This window comes from Onthophagus taurus, chromosome 5, assembly GCF_036711975.1.
Source record: "Onthophagus taurus isolate NC chromosome 5, IU_Otau_3.0, whole genome shotgun sequence".
Lineage (NCBI taxonomy): Eukaryota > Metazoa > Arthropoda > Insecta > Coleoptera > Scarabaeidae > Onthophagus > Onthophagus taurus.
In genome coordinates, this window is record NC_091970.1 from 4,952,140 (window position 1) to 4,973,677 (window position 21,538).

Genomic DNA, 21,538 nt, shown 5'->3' on the forward strand with positions numbered 1-21,538 from the left:
TAAATATTTTATATAGACTGTACCACAGTATAGGTACGTATCTATCATTTATTCTGACTGTATCGAACCAGTGACGTCAATTTGCGGGGTAATAATCGATACTACAGAGGCATAGGGAATGAGGTAACCTTATGTTCTATAAACCTTGACTTATACCACAATAAAAAAACATAACCTAAAAATTATCTCGAAACATTAAATTTTTAGGTTATTTTTTTTAAATTTACATATCGAGCGAATAATATAATTGATACAAAGAAAAGAAAATTCCTCCCAATAAAATAAACACTTGCATATACTTAGTAACCGTAAAATACAAAATCATATCCATCTTATTACAATTCACTTAAAAGTTAGGTTATAACCGCTTGGTCTCCATCAACACAACTTAAACGCCTTTTCACAACGTGAACTCGCCGATTTGAGAGGCAAATTGCATAACAATGATCTTCGTAAAATATCGAAAGTTTCTTGAAACCTTGATCGGCTGGAAACGCTTTGGGATCTAACGTTGAGGTTAAACTTAGAATACCCATTATAATATTGGCCGATTTCTCATCGTTCTCAAGTTGCCCCGATGATGATAACACCGCACCTTCTTCGTTAAGAAGTAAAGCGCCCAATTGATCTGGAATATTGTCCATTACCCCTCTAATTTAATATTTTTCACAAAAAAATCATAACCTCACTTTCTTAGTGAATTCTAAATCAATAGATGTCGCTTTAATTAAAGCGAAATCGAAATTTTAATCGTTTTAATTAATTTATTTAGAATCAATTTGTTTTTTAATTGATTTTATTCGATTAAATTAATCAAATAAACTAATTGTTATTACTTTATTATTATAAATAAATAAAACAATATAATTTGAAATTTCATTCATAGATGTCGTTATAAAAATTAAATAAGTCAAATTTGAAGGTTATGTTAAAAATATTTCATTCTATAAATAAATCGTTTATTTATTAAGTATTTATTTTATTTTGAGAAAAAGTTTCGAATAAAATCAAAATAAATTACAATATTTATTAAATTAAATGACGTCATTTGCCCCACCCACTTAGAAATTGTCAAAACGATGAGTCATAACCTATTAACTGCGTATAAAGCGATTATCGCATTCTTTTAAAGAAACTATTCAATAAATAAACTTAAATCGGTATAAATACAACATTTTTAGCGACTTCGACCAATATAACTCGCAGTGAGTAAATAATGCATCTATTTTTACCCCAAACCCCTCCCATTAATTCTCTTTGTTTCGTTTTAGGTTATTTTATGGAAATAACTAATTGGTGTTGCTATTATTTCCTTTTGGCATTGGTGATTTTACCCGTTAATCTATTTTTCGATCTTTGGAAGTGGTTGGGTTGGGAATTATTTGTAAATAATTAAGCGGATCCAAAATGAGCGGGTTATTCAACGACAAAAACATCAACAATGTGAAGCAAAGCTTAAAATTAGATCTGAATCAAGCCAAAAAGAACAGTGGGATACCCCTGCTACTTTCCCCAGATTTAAATATGTTGAAAGTAAACACCCCAGAGCTTGAAAAAATGATTTTAGCTGGAAACGGGATGAATTCAGCAACTCCAACTCCATCTGGAGCTGGGCCTCTTTTATTCTCTAAACCTGTAACTGAGGAACAAGAATCGTTTGCAACGGGATTTGTGACTGCTTTAAATAATTTACATAATAATAACTCAAATAGTAATCCAGGTAAATTTTTAATTTAAGACTTTATTTTTCTATTTTTAATTAGATGATTTAATTTTAGCTTCGGAAAATTCCTCGAGCACAATTTTCACCGATCTCGAACAACCTAACCTACAATTTGTCCCCGCGATTAAAGAGGAACCCCAAATTGTACCGTCTATAAGTACGACCCCACCAATGTCCCCCGTTGACATGGAATACCAAGAACGGATGAAATTAGAACGGAAACGTCAAAGAAATCGGTTAGCCGCTTCGAAATGCCGATCAAGAAAACTAGAGAGAATATCAAAGCTAGAGGATCGCGTGAAGATCTTAAAAAATGAAAACAATGAGTTAGCTTTGATTTTGAACCAGCATAAGGAAGAAGTGGGGTTATTAAAGTTAGAAGTTATGAATCATCATAGTGCCGGGTGTAATATCATTAATAATTCATAATATTATGATGAGGTTGTTAATTAATTAATTAAGGAGTTTAAATTAATAAGTAAGTAAATGATTTTTAATAATTCGTTAAATGAAATAAAACTGAAACTAGAAATTTTGAGGTTAACACGACTTAACCTCAATGTTTCTAGTTTGTTTTATTTTTTACTCCGATCATAGAATACGAATGTATCGTTAATAATAATTCAAATTAATTTAAGTTAATTAAGATAAATTTATTATTAAATATATTTTTTATAAAAAAAGGTAATAAAAATTTTTTAACCTCACTTTTTTGACATATCAATTTAAAAGATTTCGAAATTCACTTACCTCATATTAAAAAGATTCCTCCATGATGTCTTCATTTAACATGGACCACTATTTATCACTTATCTAGATTTATCTTAATGTTACAAGTTATAACCCAAAAATATACACTTAAATAAACATAACCTACAAAAACTTGACTTGCTTTGGTTACTACAATCAAATTCTCAATGTTACCAACTTACTTTTTTTTAACCAACTTCTTTATTTTGTTTTTACTTTGTTTAATTTCTAATAACTGTAAAACTAATTTAATTAATTGAGGGGTATTCTTAATTAATATAAATTTATAATTAAATATTCTTTACAAAAAAACATTTAAAAAAATTTTTTTAACCTAACTTTTTTGACACTTCAACTTAACCTCACTTTTTTGTCATAAAATTTTTTTAATAAATAAAGTATTGCACAAAATAAAATAAAGACGATAAATATCCTTCAAACAAAAACATTTAAATAAAATAATACACTTATTTCATGCACTGTTTAGAAAAATACCCACATAAATCTTTCGGAGATAAGGTTGACAATAACCGGATTAATTCAACGATTTCCTTCGAATCATCGCTGGTGCTAAGTTTGTCGTTAAATTGCTCTTTAATTAATCGATTTTGATTCTTTTTACCTTTATCACTCGAGCTAAGCGAACACCAACTATCGTAATTCCTACAAAAAACCTCAACTTTATCAACATCGATGGTATAATCGGTTTTTTTATAATTAACCATATCATCGTTAACATCGGATACTCCCGAAGAACACGGCTCGGCGATACACGAACAATCCTCACTACAACTTATCGCAACTTGCTTTAAATATTTCGAGCAAAAAACATTTCGTTCTAATTGAACTTGATTTTTAAATCGTTTTAAATAAGTTTTCGAAACGTTTAATTTGATTTGATTATCTTGAGACTGTTTGTTTTTAACCCCAAAAGTAATTTCATCGCTTTGATTATTCCCTAAAATATCTTGTAACCCATTTGGAAGACTTCGAACTAATTCTAAAACGATATCTTCCAACTCGGTGCTTGAAACTTGGGATAAATATTTTTTAACCATTCGTTTCCGAGTGTTTTCGCCCCGTTTATTTCTTTTTTCCTTGAACAACATTGAAATTAAAGTTTCGAAGATTTCATCTTTTCGCGGAATTTTTTTGTTGGGTTTCCGATAAATATTTAGGAGAGTTGGGGGTAATTCTAACCTCCGTACGTCGTATTCGTGAGCTTGTACAAATTCTTCGCTTGATATTCGACTACTTCCTTTTGAGCGTGCTTTATGCGGCTTAAGAAATGAATTTCTTTTCGATGATCGTAGAGATGATTTTGGAGTTGATTTAGCTGACGAGTTTTTAATCATACTCGGATGTGGTGTTAAAAGAAGCCTTTTCATATCTTCCTCTTCGTAATCGCAAAAGCATTTAGATGAATCCGACTTTTGGCTATTACTTCCTTTCTTGGCTTTTTCACATTTTTCGACTTTTTTGGTTTTAACCCGCGATTTCGACGTATTCTTAGTTGACAACTTACCTTCGCTTGAATGTTTCGATTTTGATTTCGATTTAGATTTTGAAGCCTTTTTTTTAGGGGGTTCTTCAGATTTTTTTTTACCCTTCGAGCAACAACCGGGTTCGGAAGGATCCGGGGTTCTAACCACAATCGATGAAAATGTTTCAACGTCATCGCAAATGCAACCTTTTGGGTCAATTACTTTCGGGTCGAGTTCGTTATATAATTGTTCCTCTAATTTTCGTTGTTTTTTGCTCTTTTTAGGAGGTTTAAACTTCGATGAAGAACTGTTTTTTCGTTTCGCCCTCGAATTATCGTCACTTACCACCGAATTTTTTGATCTGTTCCTTTTTGTTTTGACATTTTGGGTTGGCACAACTGCGTTCGATTCTTCTCTAGAAACGTCATTTTCTTCTTTTAAATCTTCTTCAAAGGTTAGTTTTTTGTCTTGAGGAGGCTCCTCATATTGAGTTGAGTTCTTTTTTTTCTTACTTATCTTCTTTAAAATACTTCTTTGAGAAGATTTTGGGGTAACCTCGTTCGATTTCGATCTCTTTTTGATTAGACGAGGTCTTCGCTTAATTCCGGGGGTTTCCTTACCTTTACTTTGTTGTTCTAAAATATTACATGCACATTTTGTTGTTATGGGAAACTCATTTTTTTCTGGTTGGTTTATTTGGGGGTTTTGAGGAGAGCCTTTTTTAGCACAACATTTTTTTTTATTTTTTTTACCACTCTCAACAATAACAACACTGTCATCCTCCTTTGGACAATTACACAACCCAAATTCAAGGTCGTGATCGTCTTTACGCATCCTCCTTTTAAGAGCCATATATTTTTCGTTATAACTAGCTTGTAATCTCCTTATTCCTGGAGGTAATTTATCCAAAACATCTTGTTTCTCCTTCTCTTTATTCCTTTTATGCTTTGATTTAACTTTCGATTTATCTTTTGATTTAGATCGCTCCCGTTTCGACTTAAACAACCTCCGAAAAAAAGGAATTTTAGTTGAGCTTGTATCTTTCGAGCTTGTTTCACTTCCCCTTTCAGCACTTTTCCTACTCCTCCGCAAATTAATCGATTTTCTACGTTTTTTATCAACATATCCACTCATTTTTGAATTTGGCTCCTCTTTATAACCCTCGCTTACCACCGCTTCAACGGTACCTTTCCCACAATTAAGGATTTTAGTCATCGATTTGTCTTTATGTCTACGTTTTCTCTTCCCAATTAATTTTTTTACAGCCTCTATTGAAGTTATGGAGCTATCGGTACAAACTGAATGCTCCTCATTCCTTCTCATTTGATCAAATGTAACCTTAAAAGATAAAAAAATTAATTTATAACTCAAGTTTTATTTAATTATTTACTTTTTTGCAATAATTTCTTCCTTCTTCCTTCGCATGGATACAACATGTATACGGCTTAATCAACGCTTGGTAATTATTCCCAAAGTCTCGTTGCTCCTTATCCATAACCTTAACTGGTCTACTATGTTTAATTTGGTTATTATTTCCTTTTGACATCTTACAATAACATAACCCCTCTGTTTGACATTGGCCGTCACAATTTAAACTCGATGGCCCCGAACTTTCAATCGTTCTTGTGGTATCGGTTTCCACAGATAACGTCGGATTTGATCTATAAGTCACTGTAGTGATTGAATCTTTCGATTCGGTCTTATCATCATCTTTCGTAACATTTAAATCATCCTGTGAATTTTCTTTCGAAGCATCTCTTAAGCTGTGATCTTTCGTAGTATGATCTTTTGAAGTTTTACGTTTACTCCTCTTAGAATCATCCGATCCATTTAAACTACTTCTACTCGACTTTTTCTTCTTCTTCTTCAAATCCTCGATCATTGGAAAGTTTAATTCTCTCTTTTTCGAGAGACAAAGCACGTTCGATTTCATTAAAGGATCAATCATTGGTTGATGGAAACGTTTTACTTTTTGAAAGATGTCGTTGCACTCTTTAAAAACGTTGTTTAAGTTTGCTTTAAACGTTTTCGCCTTTTTCGCTTGGGGTGGGCAGAAAAAATCTTCTGATGATTTCGAGGCTGAGACGGCACCGTTTGGGTCATCTCTCCGCACGATGGTATCGCTTTTAATTAGGTATAAATCGTGAAAGTTGTTGTTTTCTTTGTCGCTACCATCACCGGTTTGAATGTTATCGACTGCAGCCGTGGCCGTGAAACATTCGATTGGTTCGGCGAAGAAAGATTTTGGAGGAAGAACATCTTTTGATTTCTAAAATTTAAAAAATATAAATTAATTTCTTCTAAAATAATACTAAATTGATTCTTAATTGATTAATTATCTGCTTATATTTGTTTAAATAAAATTATTAAGTGACGTTTTATAAACGTCAATTTGACACTTGATTTGAAATTAAAAATATCCCGTTTTTGAGATATTTAATCTCGAGATATCATTAAATTAAAATAAAAATGAATAATTATTAATCATTATAAATTAATTTCTTCTAAAATAACTATTAATAATAATAAATTAACTATTAACAACAAATTTTATGTTAAAAATAACCGTTAGGTGTCGCTAATAAAGTGGCGTTTTATAGAACAAAAATGTGTCTGTTTTAGAGTAAAAAGTGTTAAATAATAACAAATATAAATATGGTAATAAATATGAAGAGAAAAGTAAACCAGGAGATATATAACAAAATTAAATAGGAAAATTTCCTTTTATAACAAAGAAATATACATATTTGTTTAAACAAAACGTGTTAAAAAAGTGACGCTTCATAAATGTCAATTTGACACATCATTTGAAATTAAAAATATCCCATTTTTGAGATTTTAATCTCGAGATATCATTAAATTAAAATATAAATGAATAATTATAAATTATAATAAATTAATTTCTCATAAAATAACTATTAATAACACTAAATTGATTCTTAATTAATATTTTAGGTTATATTTTCTGTTGACAACCAATTTTGTTAAAAAGAACCGCTAGATGTCGCTGATAGTGGCGTTTTATAGAACAAAAATGTTTCTTTGGTAGAATAAAATGTTAAATACTAACAAATATTAATATGGCAATATGAAATATGAAGAGAAAAGTAAATAAGAAGATATATAACAAAATTAAATAGGAAAATTTCCTTTTGTAACAAAGAAATTTAATATGTTTAAATAAAACATTTAATTTGACACTTAATTTGAAATCAAAAATATCCCGTTTTTGAGATATTTAATCTCGAGATATCATTAAATTAGAATAAAAATGAATAATTACCTTTCGTTTCTTCATTTCGGACACACCCTCGCTAAATTCCCGACTATTAGAAAACAACCCCAATTCCGAGTCTACCGCAATGGGCATCTTCCTATAGATGAACTCCAATCGACATTTTATTCCATTTGGTTTCGTTTCTTCGCCGACCAAATCTTCCTTAGCGATCAAGTTTGACGGATATTTGATAGATCCCTCATTGACGGAAAACGACGTATCGAAAAAGTCTAACTTATCAACAGAGTTAAAACTCCTCATAAAATAATTCACGTTGTAATCGGTATCTTTCGGATTGAAATAATTAATTTTCGAAATGTTCTCCGAAAAAGACGACGACGTTTTATTCCTTTTAAACAACTCCGATTTCTTTTTAATATCGTTCGCAATTTCTTGAGCGAGCAACCGCCGATTCACGCGGCTATTCTGCGATGGCGACGATAAAAACGACGAAGACGACGTAAAAGACGTCGGTGGATCAAAATTTATTAATTTAACTTCTTTTTTGATTATTTGAGCCAAATTTCCATCATCCGAAATCGTTGATGAGTAAGACGTTACTTTGATTTCGTTGTTAATTTGATTCGTTTTGGGGGTGTTATAAAACGGATTTCCCCATACTCCGCATTGATAACCGAATGCATTATTTTTCGTACGATTTTTAATTAAATTAAATTTATTTAGAAAGCGTTTTGATGATAATTCAGGTTCTGTTGATGTTGATGTTGATGTTGAGGCTGAAGGTTTTTCCGAAGTTCTTGGAGTTTCAATACGTTCGATATTCGTTGATGATGAATCAAAATTATTTCTTTTAATTTTAATTAAAAGTCTTGATGATTCTGTACTTTTTGGAGACTCTGTTGATACTTCATTTTTTTGTGATTCCCCACTTTTCGGAAAATCTTCATCGTTTTTATCAAAATCATCTTGAAATCTTAACGATTTCTTTTCATTATTAATTTCTGATTTATTTTGATTTGATTTGGAAGTGGTTGTCTCATTTTGTGTGAAATTAGATTCGATTTCGTTCTCTTCGTCGGTTTGAGTCGATGATTTATTTAAGGTTATAACACTACTTGAACTAAATTTCTGTGATTTTGATGCTTCTAAAATTGTTTTAACAAGTTTCGATTTCATTTTATCATAAATTTTTAAACATTTTGAGTCTTTAACATCATCAGAAGCTGTTGAGTCCTCTTTAACTCCTCCTTCACCTTCAATTATTTTCATAACATCTCTTTTGGGCTCATTCTCACTTTGATTTCGATTAATTTTTGAAACAAACTTACTTGATTTCTTAATTTCGCTTTGAACTTTACACGTTTCCGGACATTTTTTTAGTTGAAATCGTTCCGTTTGAGTTTGTGATTTATTTAAAGTCACAACGTTTTTTAATCCCTTTTTATCATCCCTAAATTTATTTTTGTATAATTTCTTCTTATTTATTTCATTTTCGGAATCATTTTTTTGCAAATTTTTTAAATCACTTAACAATTTATTGAACTTTTCCACCTCGATTTTAGCCGATTTCCTAATTTTACTTTTAATAAATCTTATTTTCGATTTCTTTTCATCCGAATTCTCCTCAACGTTCAATGAACGACAACTTTTTGGACATTTCCTACTTTCTAGATGCCTCAAAATCTTTTCATTTATTGATTTATTCTTAAAATTAATTCTTGGAATCTTTGAACTCCCCGCTTTATTTTTCTCAACCTTAATCGATTTATTTTCTTGAAATTTTCGTTTCCGTACTGGTAATTTTGACTTCAATTTCTTCTCAATCACATTTTTTTCTTCGTATTTCACCACCTCTTTCTCCAAACACTCCTTATTTGAGCAACTTATTTTGCATTCTTCATGGAAAATCGGTTGTAAAGGGGCCCGTTTAATTATTTTCGGCTTTGGCTTCATCCGATAATAAATTTTCTTTGTTTCCTTAATTTCCATAGGTTTATGGCTAGTTTTAAACGCAATTTTTGAAGGTTTTTTGATATTACAAAACGAAGATTTAATTTTTTTAACTCCCCCCGATAACGGTTTGATTTCCGGAAGCGATGTACTCCTTAATATTAACCCATCATCCAACGATGGCTTTAATTTCTCAATATGAAACTCTTTCGAGGTTTGAACACTCTTTTTTATTATTATTTTAGGTCTCTTCTTTTTCCCCTTAACTTCCGGGGGCTCAAACACTCCCATGCTCTTCAAAAAAGCTCTAAATTCATCGGTTATTTCCAAAATCGGTTTCCCAACTCCTGATGAAGCATGCTCAAACGCATTTTTAAGTTTTGGTTTTACAGGAAAATCGACAACTTTAATTTCCTCCTCTTTTTTTTGCACCAAAACTTCCTCCACATCCTCAACCCCCTCATCAACATCCGCCTCAATAATCTCCTCAACTTCCCTCTCATCAACATCCGCAACAGCCGCCTCAATAATCTCCTCAACTACCCTCTCATCAACACCCGCAACAACCGCCTCAATAATCTCCTCAACAACCCCCTCCACAATATCCTCAGCTTCCTTTTTAATTTCATCATCAGACACCAAAATATCGTATCGAATCCCATCATCAACCTTCTCTACATCTCGCTTAATTAACTCATCTTTCCCACGGAGTACTTCTCTAAGAAAATTTAACTGATTTGCATCATCCTCTTTTGTCTCCTCAACTTCACCAACATCTTCTTGAACCTAAAATCAAATAAATTAATTCTCAAATTTAATAAAAACATCTTAATTACCTCCTCCTCCTCATCGAAAGCACTCAAACTCGCTCCTGTGTCGTCCTCCTCGACTTTAACACCTTCCAAACATGGCTCAATATCAGTAATCATAGGTTTTCGTATCATTCTCCATAAATACGTTCTTAAAAGCGTCATTAACATCTCATCGCTTATATGTTGCCTTAACCCGCTTACTAAATAAACCGTTTTGGGGCGAATTATTTCCAATTCATCGAGATTACTTTTCGGGAGTCTTGGGGGTGCTCGAAATAAATAATCATCGGTTGAATCGGAGTCGCTTGTGATTTGAAGTCTTTCCGAAATTGTAACTGTGCTGCTCTTCAACGATGGGGAACCTTGATGAACCAAAACCAACGAATTACGACCCGGCAGGATTTGTTGGAGATTGTAGATGTGTTGGTTCGTATTTTTGGGTAAAGAAAGGGTGTGTCGGGTTGATGGGGTCCCTCCATAAGCTAATTGTAGGTTAGATTTTTCGATTTGTTCTCGTTGAGGGGTTAATTTTAGGAGAACGCTTGATGTTAATAAAAGATCTTCGGGGGATTTTCCGATTTCTTTGATTTTTGGGAAAGCCCGCGTTATTCTTGGTAAAGGTTTAGTTATAACTCTAAAAAAAATAATAAATTAGAATTAATCTAACGTCATTAATTTAGGTTACTTTGTTACTTACTTTGTTTTTCCAACTAAATCCCCCGAAATTAAAACTGGTTCAAAATTGTTTTTCTCAAAAGGATACGGTTTCTCCTCTTCGATAAGATCTAAAGGGTCCTCAACGTCTTGACGTATTTCGGGGGGTTTCCAAAAATGATACCATCTCCTTTTTGATTTAGCTTGTTTTTTATCACGGAAAATTTTCTTTTTCGGTGCTTCTTTGATTTTAATTTCTTTCTTCTTTTTAGGACGTTTACAACAATTAACCAAATTCAATTTGCTTTTTGATTTTGCTTTTTTCTTTCTCAAAAACATTTTTTTGTAACGATCGGCTAATTGTCCCCATGATCGTTTCCCCTCCAATTCACCATCATTACCATTATTAAAGTCTTGTGTAGGTTCTTCAACGTGGTGTATTAAAGGGTAATCTCCGGATAACGCGCCGAGTTCATCGAGAATCTCATCAACTATATCGGAAGGCAGATCACCAAAGATGTCACTATTTACTAACGATAACTCGTCTTCTTTAATTTCGCTTTTGTTTTGAGGTGAAGTTATTAAATTCTTTTTTAAAGTTAATATAAGGCTTTCATCGTTAATGCTTTTGACGGATTCTTTTTCGATTAATTTAATATCGTCGGGTCCAATTGGGTGGAAAGTGCTGATCAATTCCCCTTTTAAGGTGCGATCATTAATTAACTCATCTTTTATACTTTTTGTAACCTCAATTTTAACCGGGGTTTTAACTTCATCTTTAAGTTTTTGTTCGGAACGTTTTAATTCCAAGAATTCTTGATCAACAATTGATGACGAACTTCTAAATTGAATGTAGTTATCAACTTTGTAAATAGAGATGTCATTGTTAACTTTTTCTTGGATCAATTTGGGTTGAAACAACTCTTTTGGACTGTTTCGTTGGGCTTTTTTTGAAACCGGTTTTTTAATTCTTTTTGATTCATTATTTTTTTTCTTTTTAGCAATTTTCTTCTTTTTAATTTTCGAGCTGATTATTTTAACTTTTTCTTTTCCAGGTGAAACGTTCAACACACTTTGATGTTTGTTTACGTTCTCGGTAATAACGGGGTAAGTTATTAATCGATTGAAATAATTTTTTGGGGGCGACAAAAAGAAATTATTATCCCCACCCCCTAAATAGGTTGACTCAAAAGATTTTTTTTCATTTTTTAAAAAACGATCTTCATCTTTGTTGCTGAAACTCCACGTGTAAAGCGATAAAACCGTTTGTTTCTTAAAAACTTCATCATCACTAAAATCATCATCATTATCATCATCAATGTCTGAATTTTCTTTGGGGAGGTTTATTATTTTTGTCGTTGAGTCTTTAGCATCACCCTCGATTACGACGTTAGAAAACTGCACTTTTAAAGGGATATTTAAGTTATCGATTGAGTTGGAATCTTCTTCGTCAATTTCTTCGGTGTTACTCCAACTGTTTGAATATTTTCCTTTGTTTAATAACTCCGTGACAACTTTTTTAGCTTTAAAAAAATATTTTTTTACTTTTCTTTGGTGTAATTCATCTAAAACAAAATAAAATAACCTTTAAAATTTTTCTTTTTAATCACACGCCTGCTTACCACGAGATACGCGGATAACTCATCGAGGGGGAGGCGCAAGAGACTCTCAAAGCTGACTATTTCGCGTTGATACATTAAATCCAGCGCCTCGCCAGCAAACGATTTGAAGCAAAATCGTTTTTTTTTTACCTTTGTTCAGATACAAGTCTCTCATAAGAAGTAAATGTCTTCTCAAACAAATATCTTTCAAACCGCCGAGGACGTTTGAGAGCGAGGCGCTAAATTTGATACATCAATACGAAGACCTCGGGGGAGTGAGGATATAATTTTACGGATACAATGTATTATAAATAAGATAGTTTTAAGCGATGAGTCATTCGCGTGTTTCGTGGTAAGAACTACACAACGTAATCCTTTAAGTTAATTCTTTTTTGATACGTACTCACTTTTCGTTCTCTCGCATACAAAATCCTTTCGTTATCATCGAAATCACGATCATCTTGATCTAAGTCGTCCAAATTCGTTTGGACTCCAATATGAAACGTATTCCTTTTTGAGACTGCTAATAACTTCTTATTTCTTACGTTATTTATCGTTTGAACACCCATCGATTGATTTTTCTCATTAATCGTATTCGTCGATTTATCAACGGAGATAAATAAAGAATTCCCCGCCATCGTTGAGATATCGGCCAACTCATTTTTGGGGTAACAAGTTCCACGGTCTTTAGTAGACACGTTTAATATATTAAAAGTTTGATTTGTTGTTGGTTTAGGTTCTGTTATTTCAACTTTTTTTTTGAATAAATTTCCGAATTTAAATTCCTTTTTTTCTTCCGATTTAACTTTATTTATAATTTTTTTTGAATCTTTCCCTAAATTCGAATCTTTTTTATTTAAAGTTTTCATATGAATATTATGCAATAAAGGATGTAATAGAGTCACCGGGGTGCTTTTACAAACACTTTGATTCTCCAGCGGGCACAATTCCATTCTTTGCAGCTCTTCGGGTGATTCAACAACCGAATCTGACCCCAACGAGCTTTGATCATCATGCAAAAGCACCTCCAAATATTTCTCCATCTTCGAAGTAATCGCATCAATTTCAAAGTCAACCTTTTTGATGGAATCTTCCTCAACCTCCTCGTTAGTTTGATTTTTTAATTTTTTTTTCCCAATAATTATTTTGGGAACTCTTTTTTTCTTAACATCGTCTAAAACGGAATTTGTTTCGTTGTTAACTTTTATATCGGTCCCTATAAAAGTGGGATATCGTTGCTTATCGGATAATTCTCGATTTCCCGATAATTTATTTAAGGATTTTTGGATATCTTCGGTTAAAATCGGGTTATCCGATGTTAAAAATTCGGCAACTTTAGATAAAGCTTCTTTTCGCTCTTCCGTTTCATCCACTTTTTTGGTTGCTTTCACTTTTAATTTGTAAATTGAAGGTTTTGTTTTTAAAGCATCATCATTTTTTGGTTTAATTAAGATCGAGGGAATTTTCGATTGAGTATCCCCCTGATTTTTATTCTTCCTAACAAACTCTAACCACTCGAAAAATTTACTTTGAATCTCCTCGTAAATACAAGTATCGCTAGTACTCGTACAACAGCTTCTTTTTTCTGTACCCAGATTTATTCTAACCGATCTTTTCTTCCTTGTTTCATTAACTTCGTCTTCCTTTAAAGTATCATCGGTGCTTTCAAACATTTTACTTTGATTTGCGAATAAAATCGTTGTTGATTTTTGGGAGATATTCGAAGTGTTCGTTTCTTTGTTGCATCGAAAGTTATCGGAATATTGGGTGATTTTATCCGAGAAATTAAATTTATTCCCATCAGTTTGTGTTGTTTCATCTTTCATATCAGTAAATAATTTATCCTCAACTCCACTTTGTAAACTCGTGGCGCTTAAATATTGTGTTCCTTTATCTCGATTAAAACTTTTTTTTTGATAATTTAAACTAATCGGGTAAGCATCCAATTTAATCGGCCTCGAAAGTTGAAAAAAACTCGTGCTTAAAAACGTCGTTGTACTCAAACACTCCTCAGGATTTTCTTTATTCTTATCGAAATACTTATTAAATTCTTTTTCGAAAAATTTTGAGGTTATCTCTTTTAAAATCGGCGCAATATCGTCTTCTAATTTTTCTTTGTCAAACTTCTCCGAATTTAAATTTGCTTTACTATTAAATTTCTTTTCCAATTCATTTTTCTTGCGAAAACATGCACAAAAATTTCTAAATTTAAATCTTCCGTTGGGACGTTCTGGTCGAAACGAAATGGGATATTTTCTTCTTCTACTTTTGAAATTGGCGTGGGACGCTCGAACTGATGAGTACATTTCGCTTAATTTTCTTTTACGTAAAATCTTTCTCGTCGTTTGCCATCGCGATGAACTGATGAATTTGGCGCGAAAAGAACATGCGTCAAAAGAAAGATAATGTCAAGAAATTTTTGACTTTTAAACAAAAATGTTATTACATCTCGTTTCCATGGCTTTTTCCTAAAAAAAACGGGAATTTAATAAGTATTGAGAAGTGAATCAGAAAAAACTTTATAGTTGTAGGGATAGTATTAGTTGTAGTGTTAGTTCAATTTTTGTTGAGCAACCTAATGATATCTAGAACTAACTAACGCCTAGCAACATCACTAGAACTAACACTGAACCTAGAACTAGAAACATTCGGGTTTAGCCCCACGTCTCTCAAGACGGCGAAACCCGAATGATTCTAGTTCTAAGTCTTGTGTTAGTTCTAGTGATAGTGTAATACTAGAACTAACACTGGACCTCATGGATCATTCGGGGTTAGCCGTCTTTAGAGACGTTTGGCTAAACCAGAATGTTTCAAGTTCTAGGTCTAATGTTAGTTCTAGTGACAGTGCTAGATAGCGCTAGTTAGCATAAGATATCACTATGTTGCATATCTTTATTGCACTAAAACTATAGATAAAAAACTAAAATTGTAAATAAAAACCAAAATAGTAAATAAACTACATAATAAAGAATGTTTACATTAAATAAGGTCATCTATAACGTGTAGGTGTAGACGATGAAGGCCAGATAAATAAAAAATAAGGTGAGTACTAAAGTAAATAAAAAAAAATCTTAATTAAAAAATCTTTTTTTTCGCATATAGGATCTGTTTTATCAATTTTATTGTCAAATCGTTAATCAATCAGTTTTTTTCCCGAGATTTATGAGAAATTTTATTGAATTATCAATTTAATCAAGAATTTCAAAAATTTAAATGTAATGTTTATCACTTAAAAACATACTCGATTAATTTACGTACATAATTTTTTTTAAATAAAGATAAAATGTATACTAGAAATAACTTGATTATTTATTAAAATCGTTATCTTGCAAAAAAACACTTTCTTATTGCACTATTTTTTTTTATCTTGAAGTGGGACTTATACAATCCCCGATTGAGTGAATTATACCTCTTTCTTTTATTTACTTATCGAAAATCGCAGATTTACAACGACTATATAAATCGAAACATTTTAATTGTAACGCTTCATTTCAACAATGCATGTGAGATAAAAAATCGAATCAAAATGAAAATTAATTTTGAAAATACGAGATATATGCAATATGCGGCTTCAGTTTCAGGTAAATTTGTTTATATATTAAAATAATTCATATAATTAATTTTTTGTGTAGCTGCTTTAGGAGGAACTTCGATTGGGATGATGGTGGCTTGGCCATCTCCGACTTTACCTAAATTACAATCGGAAAATTCTCCAATTGGGTACCCAATATCAGATGTAAGAATTAAAACATAAAAAAAATTAAATTAATTATTATTTTGTTGTAGGAGGATGGTTCTTGGATGGTGGGGACACTTTTTTTATCATCGATCCCCGCTGCAATTTTAACCGGGTGGAGTGTAGATCATTTAGGGCGTAAAAAAACCCTTTTAATCACCACATTCATCGCCTTTTTAAACTGGTTATTATTAATGTTTGCAAATTCCGTTGCAATGTTAATTATTGGACGAGCCGTTGCTGGAGTTGCGATGGGTTGTTGTATCCCAGCCTTAGTTATTTATATCGCTGAAATATCCGAAGAAGATATCCGTGGAAAAACGGGAACTTATTTCATGTTATTAAAAGCGATGGGAACGATAATAGTTTTAGTAGCCGGTCCTTACATTTCTTATTTAGCCCTACTTATCATTTGTGCGTGCGTTCCTTTAATTTCGTTCTGCACGTTCTTTTTTATGCCGGAATCTCCGTTTTATTATATAAAAAGTGGGAATAAAGAGGAAGCTAAAAGAAGTTTATTAAGGTTATCGAAGAAAAATGTAACGGAAAAGTTTTTGGAGGATCGTTTGGAATACATAGAGCGCACGATTGAAGAGGATATGAAAAATAAGGGGAGTCTAAAAGAGTTATTAACGAAAAAGGAGTATAGATTTACGATATTTCTTTTATTTGGAATTAAATCTTTGCAACAATTTAATGGAAACACAGCTCTAGAGGCTTATATCCAACCGATTATCGAATCTTCAAACAGTGGAATTGAGCCTGAAATTGCATCAATTATCATTGGGTGTATCCAACTTCCCGCTGTGTATCTTTCTGGGATTTTAGTTGATAAATTAGGGAGGAAGCCTTTATTTATAACATCAACAATCGGTTGTGGAATTGCTTTATTTGGGGAAGGAACTTATTTTTTAATTAAAGATTACTTAGAAAAGAGTACTTCAGGAATTGGTTGGATCCCAACTGCCGGTTTAGCACTGTTTTGGATATCTAACCCCATTGGGATAATGACCTTACCATACGTATTACTCGGAGAACTCTTCCCAACAAATATTAAAGCACCTGCCGTTGGTCTCGCCACCTTTTACGGCGGAGTAACATCGTTTTTAGTTTCGAAATTTTTTAAACCTCTCAGTAACGCGATCGGAATTTACACGGTTTTTTATATTTTTTGCGGGATTTGCGTAGCTGGGTGTTTATTCATATTTATTTTCTTACCGGAAACGAAAGGAAAAAATTTCCAAGAAATCCAAGCGATTATTTCCAACAAAAAGAATGGAACCAAAAATAATAACAAAGACGAGAATCTCAGTTAAACTATTTTAATTAATAAATTTGTAATTTTCTTAATTCATTTTGTTGATATCAACAATTTAATATATTTAATAACTTTTAGTTTGAATATTTTAAACTAAATTCTTATAAAAAATATCAAACAAGCCTAATAATGTGTATATAGTGTCAAATTGTTTTAGGTTGGTAACATTAACAGGAAATTGTTTTGAAATAAATTTATGTCACATTGACGTTTGAAGTAAAGTGTCATTAAAATGTCAACTAAAACTAATTGCGATTAAACCCGAATGATTCTAGTTCTAGGTCTAGTTTTAGTTCAATAAAAATATGCAACATAGTGATATTTTATGCTAACTAGCGCTACCTACCACCTACCAGCCGTCTAAACGAAGTGTTTCTAGTTCTAGTGTTAGTCTCATTACTCTTTCTAACTCTCTTCTGTCATTGAATTTTTCTAATTCTTTTCGTAGTCAACTTCTCACTACTCTAATGTTTAAGTCTAGCAATAGATGGCACGATATTCTGTCGAATTTTCAGCTGTCTCTTTTGTTACTTTAACCTACATTGAAAATTTTAAAATCTCCGCATTAAACGCAATTATTGAAGTTAATTTAGTTAATTATTTACATCAAATTTATAATATATAATTATTTGTCACTTTGAATCTGTCATTTTGACGGTAAAAAAAAAATAATTTTTAAAATGAATCGAGAAAATTGTTATATACAATGTGTGATATATTAAGATGTTCTCGAAATGTACCAATGTAAGATATAAGCAGTATTTATTTGCAATGTGTGGTAAAAATGTTCATACATAACCAAAAAGAAAAACGATTCAAAACGATTTCTTTAGCTTCTTTACCGGTTGGTGCTTGCGGAATGTTTTCTTCTTGGGCTTCCCCGGCTTTATCGAAATTACAATCAAATCATTCCCCTTTAGGAAGACCAATTTCCGATGTAAAATGTAAAAAAAATTGTTTAACATCATCTTTTTAAAAATCCTTTTTTTATAGGAAGAAGGCGCTTGGGTCGTCTCAATCTTTTTATTATCAGCAACTTTATCATGTGTAATCGGGGGTTACGCCACGGAATCTTTGGGTAGAAAAAAAACCATGGTTTATACAGCAACTTTAATAATACTCGCCTGGTTATTAATCGCTTTTGGAAAAAGAATCGAAATTTTGTACTTAGCGAGAATTTTCGCTGGGGCAGCAACAGGAATCAGTATTCTTGTAAGATTACATCATTTTATTTAAATTGATTAAATCAAATTAATTAATTTAGTGCGGAACAATTTATTGCGCTGAAATTGCGGATGAAGATATAAGGGGGCAATTAACGACTCTTTTGGCTTTAATAAAAATCTTGGGATCTTTGTACGTTTTAGCCGCGGGGCCTTATATTTCATATAAATCCCTTGGTTTGTCTTGTTCCCTCGTTCCAATCCTATTCTTTTTCGGCGCTTTTTTCATGCCGGAATCTCCGTATTATTTTGCCCGGAAAGGGATGTATCCGGAAATGAGGAAACAAATCGAGCATTTATACAAAGATGGCATCGATGAGGAAATCCTTGAAAATCGAGTAAACGCCATCAAAAACACCGTCGAAAAAGATATGATGAATAAAACCACTATTGGGGAGTGCTTGTTTAATCGGCAATATCGAAGAAGTAGTGTTTTAATCGGAGGTAATTAAAATAAATTTTAATTTTTTTAAAATTAAATTTGAAATTTTAGGAATCAAAACCATTCAACAATTAAGTGGTTGTACCGCTGTTGAAGCTTATATGCAAAGGATAATTGAGTTAGCACATAGCAAAACATCCCCGGAAATTTCAAGCGTGATTTTCGGATCGATCCAATTACCAGCAAGTATTTCATAAAACATTTTTATCCCATATCGAAAAAAAGATTAATCTTAATTAATTCTAGTTATCATAGCTGGATTATTAGTTGATAAAATCGGGCGAAGACCTCTATTTATATTATCAGCTTTAGGATCAGCGTTCGCATTAATCGGCGAAGGAGCGTATTTTTTCATTCAAGATTATTTGAAAATCGACACAACACCTATTAATTGGATACCAACAACGGGAATTTCTTTGTATTTGGTTATGAATCCTTTGGGAATTTCAACTTTACCGTATCTTTTCGTTGGAGAATTTTTTCCGACCAATATAAAAGGCGCTGCGGTATCCATTTCGACGATTTACGGTGGTTTTTTGGCTTTTATGGTTTCAAATCTTTTTAAACCGCTGAGTAATGTGTGGGGGGTTTATAGCATGTTTTGGTTTTTCGCGACTATTTGCCTTTTAGGCGCCATTTTCGTATACTTTTTACTGCCCGAAACGAAAGGTAAAGCATTCTCGGAGATACAAGAAATTTTAAATGGCTCGGAACGTGTTTATATTTTAAAAAAGAATGTAAATAGGTAATAATAACAATTGGATCCGACATTATTTGCATTTTCATATCATTACATACACTCAGCAGCAGAAGTCTGCGTACAACGAACTTAGAATGCTTTAATCAACTTATATTTATTCTGTATGTAAAATATATTAGAAAGACGTCGGATAACCCTTATGTTTAATGACCTCCCTTAAACGTTTCGGCATGGATTGTACTAACCTAAAACTAAACTAGCAACTAACTAGCGTGCAAAACTAGAACTAACACTAGACCTAGAACTAGAAAGTATCGGATTTAGCCGTTCGTCTGAAGACTGTTTGAAGAATGTTTCTAGTTTTAGTGTTAGTTCTAGTTTTAGTGCAATAAAAATATGCAACATAGTGATATCTTATGCTAACTAGGGCTATCTACCACTGTCACTAGAACTAACATTGGACCTAGAACTAGAAACATTCAGATTTAGCCATCTTAAGAGACGCACAGCTAAAAGGACCACTCGGTGTAGTTTATGGTTCATTGTGGATGTTATAAACGCAAATTTTCCTACTCCTTTGGCGCACATACACCCCAAACCATCATTCCACCACCTCCATGTTTTATGGTAGCTTTTAAGTTTTAAGGATCAAAGGCGGTAGCATATTCTCCACACAAGTTGTTTGCCTTTAATGCTGAAGATGCAAAATTTACTCTCATCTGTGAAAAGAATCTTCCCCCAGAACTCTATAGGTTTATTTAGGCGTTCTTTAGCAAAGGTTTTTTTCATGCAACATGACTGTGGTAGTTGGCCTTTGATAATATTCTTCTCACCATATCTTTGCTGATTGTACATTTTCTGCTATTTTTGTTGCTGTCAACCTAGGTTCTTTCCGTGCCTGTTGCACATTGCTTCGCTCCTCTCAGTATGTTAGAATAGATGCTCTGAATGGAGGAATCTGTCTACAGTTTGTTCTATTTTTTGAAGAGTCTTTCCCTCTTTCCATAGCTTTACAATAATCTTTCTTTCTCTTACTTCAATTTCTTTTCCTTTCATCTCCATTCTAACTTTTAGCTTCCAATTCTCTACTAATGCAATTGAAATTAACTGTTTTGTTATTAAAACTGGAATGCATACATGACTTATAAACTAGGTATTGTTTACACTAGTCACTTTACTCTGTACGCAGATTTTTGCATGGGCATTATTTGATGTAATAACTAATAACGTTAAAATAAAATAATTACGTAACCTCACTTTTCTTATTTTGTGTATGTACCACTTTTCTTTTCATCCTCTACAAAGAGATTCATAACCTGTTGATTTTCCGCTTTATCCCTGCTTATTTATTAATTTGATTAATCAATAAATAAGTATTAATTTATAAATAAACTGTTATAATTAAATTCTTTTAACAACAATGATGTTCAATTTTTTTAGTACCAACCTAAACAAAATTAAATATAAAATCAGAACCACCAACTTTGAATATAAATTAATATACATAAATTTTTTTTGATATTAAATATATAAATAAATAGCTGCAACTTTATAGGTGCATGTTATTTTAGTATTAATTAAATAAACTTACTTTTTTGGTCCGATTTAACACTATAAAACTTCATTTTTCCCCATAAATTCACCAACACTTTTATAGCGTCACTTAAATGGCTACTGTTTGTATCTAAGTAAACAATTGTTTTAAAATGCTTAGCAACTGGTTTATGGTTAAATCAAAAATTATTTAAACAAGTAAATTATTTAAAACGTTTTAGTGTTCAACACTAATCACTTCAGTATTGACTAATTTGAAATAATAAAGAAATAATTTGGTTTATTTTTGTTGGTTTGATTTTGAGGTTATGTTTTTGTTTGTTAATGCGTAAGTGCACCAAAATAAACAATAA

At 32.0% G+C, this 21,538-nt stretch overlaps 4 protein-coding genes across 5 annotated transcripts; 2 read left to right on the forward strand and 2 right to left on the reverse strand.

Moving 5' to 3' along the window:
• Positions 1–277: 277 nt before the first annotated feature.
• On the reverse strand, positions 278–701 carry LOC111426327 (Late endosomal/lysosomal adaptor, MAPK and MTOR activator 4). Its single transcript, XM_023060821.2, has one exon. The coding sequence runs from the start codon at positions 642–644 to the stop codon at positions 354–356; it is 291 nt and encodes a 96-aa protein (XP_022916589.1). The 5' UTR covers positions 645–701; the 3' UTR covers positions 278–353.
• Positions 702–971: 270 nt separating this feature from the next.
• LOC111426302 (Jun-related antigen) lies at positions 972–2,430 on the forward strand. Of its 2 annotated transcripts, none has more exons than XM_023060786.2 (3): positions 972–1,205; positions 1,272–1,720; positions 1,779–2,430. In XM_023060786.2, the coding sequence occupies exons 2-3, from the start codon at positions 1,408–1,410 to the stop codon at positions 2,150–2,152; spliced, it is 687 nt and encodes a 228-aa protein (XP_022916554.1). In that variant the 5' UTR covers positions 972–1,205; positions 1,272–1,407; the 3' UTR covers positions 2,153–2,430. The 2 variants fall into 2 exon arrangements, with proteins under 2 accessions (XP_022916554.1, XP_022916553.1); XM_023060785.2 differs by having other exon boundaries at positions 975–1,205; positions 1,764–2,430.
• A 472-nt stretch (positions 2,431–2,902) lies between these two features.
• LOC111426213 (uncharacterized) lies at positions 2,903–21,467 on the reverse strand. The gene is made up of 7 exons (XM_023060632.2): positions 21,223–21,467; positions 12,616–14,680; positions 10,655–12,176; positions 9,982–10,591; positions 7,241–9,931; positions 5,348–6,226; positions 2,903–5,295 (listed from the first exon to the last, which is right to left on the reverse strand). Exons 2-7 carry the CDS (start codon positions 14,516–14,518, stop codon positions 2,941–2,943), a joined length of 9,960 nt encoding a protein of 3,319 aa, XP_022916400.2. The 5' UTR covers positions 14,519–14,680; positions 21,223–21,467; the 3' UTR covers positions 2,903–2,940.
• On the forward strand, positions 15,700–19,704 carry LOC111426763 (uncharacterized). Its single transcript, XM_023061441.2, has 8 exons — positions 15,700–15,793; positions 15,845–15,948; positions 15,999–17,259; positions 18,016–18,203; positions 18,260–18,478; positions 18,531–18,933; positions 18,983–19,117; positions 19,178–19,704. Exons 1-8 carry the CDS (start codon positions 15,739–15,741, stop codon positions 19,678–19,680), a joined length of 2,868 nt encoding a protein of 955 aa, XP_022917209.2. The 5' UTR covers positions 15,700–15,738; the 3' UTR covers positions 19,681–19,704.
• Positions 21,468–21,538: the final 71 nt, after the last annotated feature.